Genomic DNA, 5,123 nt, shown 5'->3' with positions numbered 1-5,123 from the left:
AAGAGGTGTAAGGTGGCGGGGTAGGACCCTTTGCATGGGTGAGTAAATCCCCCCAAAAAAGAGGAATAGTGACACTTCACCATCATCATGCTAGCAACGGTTACTCATTGCGCGCTGTTGCCAAGGAGCATCAGCTGAACCTGTAGCTTGGCAGCCAGCTTGTGGCCATGAAGAGCCTTCCCATTCTGGCAGCCAAAGCTGGTAAATTCTTGAAGCCTTAACAACCATCCACTAACTTTTCAGGTTTCAGCACACTTCAGGGAGCAGTTGCAAGGATAATTACAATGTGCAAGCTCTGCATGGTTCAGACCTTCCGATCGGTCAACAGTGTAAAGAGGAGCAATTGCAAGGCATACCCATTCTCTTTCATTCTCCATTCTCTTTCATTCTGTTTTACCTCGTCCCATCCTTCAATGCTGGTGACAACACTCATGGGCTGTGTAACCAACCTAACTAGACATCACACTCCTCCATGTACTGATAAAAGAAAAAAGAAGGGGGGGGGAAGGGGGTGTGTGTTTACTTGCACAAAAATAAGATATTAAATTAACAAAAGGCCAGGACCGTGAACTAGGTTTTGCTCTGCATAGGTCTACATTTCAAAAGCAAACATAATAAAGATTCTGACAGTAAAAGTTTTCTGTTGAGATAGTCTGAGACTGCCTATTAACCGAATTGTGCCTGATCAACAAGACAAGCCACTTCTACACTCCTAAGCTAGGATTGCAAGTAGTGCACAACCTGAAAATTTGCAACCTTGAGAGTTTCTGCAACCATAAAAAACAAAAATTAGGAAAAGGGCAAATTTGACAGAAATCGACAACCTACACATGCATCATATACACCCAAAGAAACACATGCTTACAAATCTTGTTGAAGGCAACAATGTCACAGCTTTGAATATACTCATTTCTCGGCTCTTCAGTCAAATAATCCTCAATAAGGTTGTCAACTGATACCAAATCATCTTCAATGGTCATCATTATCTGCAGCTTCTTGATGCCATAGCCAACAGGTGCAAGCTTGGCTGCCAACCAGACACACTTGATCTTCATACACAAACGATTTTGGCACAAAACAGATAAAACTCCTACTACGGCACTACTTACAGGCACCCCAATGAAGGCCAGGCATAGAAACACTGCGAACTGCTTCTTCAAGCTTTACCATATCCGTTTCATCATCCCATGGCTTTACATCCAAAAGGACTGAGGACTTTCCACCTGCTCACAACCCATTTTAAGTTGCAAACTTGCCCACAACCCTGACTTGGAAAGATCAAAGATTTCTTCCTCCAAACATGAGTAACATACTCTCTTTCTTCTTTCCCGATGCCGCCTTCTTCTCCTCCCGTTCGGCAGAAGCTTTCTTCTCCTCTTCTGTTTCCTCGCCAAACAGATCTAGATCATCATCATCTTCTCCAGCCTTCAAATATAGAGGATAATGGGTTTTTTAACTCCCAAGGTTTCAAAATCTCAACAACATTGTATAGAGAGAAAAAGTATGAACGTTAGGACATTGTAAAACCACACCTCCACAGCTGGAGGAGTTTCAGGGGCGGGGGCACCATTGGCCAACTCTCTGGTCTGTGGGACAGACCATCCAGCAACCTTGACACCAACAGGTGTGCCTGGAAAACTGCACGAAGAATAGTGAAGCGGAGTCAAACAAAAGCACATGCATCACGAGCTAACTAGAAGAGCTTGCACATTACACTCCTTGCTGCAACTAATATGCTAAAGCCTTGATGACATTGCATGCAAACTACAAAAGCACTTGAAATGATGCGATCTACATTAGCAAAAGAAGAGAGTGCTCAAAGAAACTTACTACTTCAGCAATAGAGCCGAGATATGATTGTACCAACGTGAGGCATTCACCAAATCTGCCTTCGGTGCTTGAGAAAAGGCACAATATGCCAGAACATCATCCTTAGAGGGCTGATCACTGACCACAAACCCACGAGTGTCAGCAAAAACCAACACCACTTAACATTAATATTTTGCTACAATGATCCAGGCCAGTCTCCCATCAGCACATTAAAGAAGACGAGCATACAAAATAACGCAACCACACCCAGTAGAGTTTTTCAAACAAAACATGAGAAAATAATTATGTCCAAAGCTCTAATTGCGGCACTAAAACCTTGGACACAGACACCTTATGCCATAAATGATAGCTTCCTTCCTGTACCATATGAACCCTAAACCTATACACACAGTCTCCACCAAAAAGAGGAAGATTCCCACCTATGGATCTTTCTTTCTTCTTTTTTCTCATAAGGTTCCTAGTCGCACATGGGAATTTCACTTGGCTACACACACACACACCATACTACTCCACCCCCACACACACCACAAGGGGTACCACCGTTCCAAATATTGACGACTTTGTAGGCAGTGAACAAGTGCGAGATAAACCCCAATTGGAGTGAACACCCTACATAGCTTTGGCAGAACTAGGCATCACAAGTTGAGTCACAATCTTTGATTTCCATGGCAACCATTGTCCCTGATCCAGAGTGTCAGCTTGAGGGCAAGCATTGCACACTCTTGTCACCGCAAGATTGTTGAGCAGGAGGGTGGAGGCGAGCGCCAGGACAATCGAATAAGATGAACCCACAAGTTAGTAGCTCGGCCAATTGGAGCGAACACCCTACAGCTTTGGTAGTACTGGGCATCACAAGTTGAGTCGCAATCTTTGATTTCTATGGCAACCATTGTGTCCCTAATCCAGAACGTGACCTTGAGTGCAAGCATTGCACACTCTTGTCGCCACAAGATCGCTGAAGAAGAGGGTGAAAGCAAGCACACAAACGATGACAGCCTTGGGTTGACGATATACCCCTAGAACAAAAAGGTAGAAAGCATAAGCAAAGACAAAGGAGATCGAAACTCCCTATCAATAGACATACGAGACAAACGCTGCACACACAAGGAGTACACAGAAGGCCTAAAAAGCTTCATTCAAACAAAATCTTGAAATACAGTAGTCAACAAAAACCCTAAACGCAGTGAAAATCATACACAGTGGGCACCCAAAACCCTAAACACAGAAGCCCTAACACGGAAAGAAATCAAACCCAAGACAGGAGCTTCTGGAGAAGACGATGGAATTGATTACCCGGTGATACAGCTTCTAGTGAGGAGGTACTGATCAAACTGCTCAAGGCCGGAAGAAGAACTTAGATCGGGAAGCTCCACGGCCGCCATTAAAGCTCTTCTCTAGAGAAGCAAGCGGCACACTGCAAGTGGTTGCTTCAAAAGACCTCCTAACGAAGCGAGGGTTTTGTAGAGCTAAGATTATTTACAGTTAGTTACTAACCAAAGAATTAATATAAGAGTTTGGAGAGAGGAGGATTTACTACATATATTAATTAATTAATCAGGCAACGGGCCTGATTAATTAATTAAAAGCTTAGCTAAAGGCTAAGCTTAACCTATGCAAACAAATGTCTCTCTGTCTATTCTATGCGAAGGCACCGAGCAACGACTAATGTGAAAAGCACTCTCTTGCAATGAGACGACCAGGAAAAGCACTCTCTTTTACCCGATTTCGATTTCAATCGTCCTTTCTCCTTTTCTTTCGTAATAGAAGATATATTACCAAAAATTACTTTACAAATGGTTCACATGGCCGCCCGCCATGTGATGTACTAGCTTTCCCTCACTGATTACTCTGAACCACAGGTGTAGCTCAGAGTACCCTCATGCAATATATAGTCGTATCATTCTCCGCCAAATGAGCTGATCGTAAGGAAGAGACTTGTCACAATAGTAGCCCTTTTATACGACCTATGTGAGCGGTAATCCTCACTTTTGCATCAAATATGAAGGCATTCCTAGTTAACCAGATATGCCACAAACCTGTCCACCTGAAAAAATGAAAGAAAACTGAATGTTCTGGGTTATTTGGCCCATTTGGAATCTTGCCAAAAATCCAATCTTTAACCTTTACGGGCCTATTTGTCAACGGAATCCATACACGAAAACGGAAATCCCACACCTTCTTTGCCACCATACATGAAATGAAAAGATGTGGGCATGTAGTACAAAACACACAATTACTAGAAGCAATCCATCGCTTTCGCAACTGATCCCCTAATGGTAGGCCTCCAACTAGCATGTGCCATAGGAACGGCTTGCCTTGATATGGAATCTTAGACCACCAGCCTTGTAAGATTACTTCCTCTCTCTCTCTCTCTCTCTCTCTCTCTCTCTCTCCCTCTCCCTCTCCCTCTCTCTCTCTCTCTCTCTCTCTCTCTCTCTCTCTGAGGCGGATAATGCGAAACAAGAGCGCACACGTGAAAAAACATGGACGTCATCTTCTTAATCTCTCTGCACTCGCCTTCTTAATCTCTCTGCACTCGCCATCTTAATCGGTTAAGAAGATTTGAGATAACTCCTCTTTTTCTAAACGTCACCTGCCTTTAAAGGTTCCAAAACATAATGTTGATAAAAATAACCCGAAGGTCCCTCTTGCATCAACTAATTAATCAATGTAAAACAAAATTTGGGACCCATTTTTGCTATGGTTAACATTCTTTGGGTGCATGGCCATATATTTTTGTAAGTGTTGTGACATAACTTTGGATTTTTCTTTTTGCATTAAGTGCTTAATGATAAGAAATAATGGGTAAAAAGGTGTTCATGTATAATAAGACAATTTTGTCAATAAGAAAGGACCCATTTATCCAAACTAGAGTGTATATTCTTGCTCTTTTGTGTGTACTAAGTGTGGATGAATGTTGGCATGTTATGGCAATAGAGTGCTTCTCGTACTCTTCTCTATTGCAATCACACCGGAATGCTCCTATGCTAATGGGGTGAAGGCAAAGCTCTCTATGCCTATATGGAGGCAAAAAAATAATGTCCTTTACGATGGTTCTCCCTCACAAAAACAGAGGAAGAAGAAGCCAATGAGAGAGAACAACCTACAAGCAAATCTATTCAAGTAGGCAAACCATACAAGAATCTAATAGAGCACATGTAAGCAAGAATAGAGAAGAGAAGAGCTCACAAGTATTCTATTACTGCTTAGTGTCAAAATTAACTTATATATAAGTGGCTAATTTTCACACTAGGCCGGCCAAACTTATAAATGGTGCACTCACTATTACTAGT

The 5,123-nt window shown here is 42.4% G+C and overlaps 1 protein-coding gene across 1 annotated transcript; it reads right to left on the bottom strand.

The window, feature by feature from the left end:
• Window positions 1-523: 523 nt before the first annotated feature.
• Window positions 524-3,308, bottom strand: LOC147609380 (elongation factor 1-delta-like). Its single transcript, XM_086787840.1, has 7 exons — window positions 3,124-3,308; window positions 1,831-1,947; window positions 1,533-1,638; window positions 1,314-1,425; window positions 1,110-1,223; window positions 866-1,027; window positions 524-767 (listed from the first exon to the last, which is right to left on the bottom strand). Coding segments are annotated over exons 1-7 (702 nt in total). The 5' UTR covers window positions 3,213-3,308; the 3' UTR covers window positions 524-765.
• Window positions 3,309-5,123: the final 1,815 nt, after the last annotated feature.

The sequence above is a fragment of the Cibotium barometz genome, chromosome 51 (genome assembly GCF_041138505.1).
Source record: "Cibotium barometz isolate CiBa-2024 chromosome 51, ASM4113850v1, whole genome shotgun sequence".
Lineage (NCBI taxonomy): Eukaryota > Viridiplantae > Streptophyta > Polypodiopsida > Cyatheales > Cibotiaceae > Cibotium > Cibotium barometz.
Note: the sequence above shows the minus strand (reverse complement) of the source record. Positions and strands in the feature narration are given on the sequence as shown.

What these genes read in the sequence shown, in the direction of transcription:
- LOC147609380 (XM_086787840.1), bottom strand. Translation starts at nt 3,212, where the DNA reads ATGGCGGCCGTGGAGCTTCCCGATCTAAGTTCTTCTTCCGGCCTTGAG. An exon ending in TCGGCTCTATTGCTGAAGTA is followed by an intron (nt 1,639 to 1,830) that starts GTAAGTTTCTTT and finishes TTCTTCGTGCAG; the next exon opens with TTTTCCAGGCACACCTGTTG. An exon ending in TGGCCTTCATTGGGGTGCCT is followed by an intron (nt 1,028 to 1,109) that starts GTAAGTAGTGCC and finishes TCTGGTTGGCAG; the next exon opens with CCAAGCTTGCACCTGTTGGC.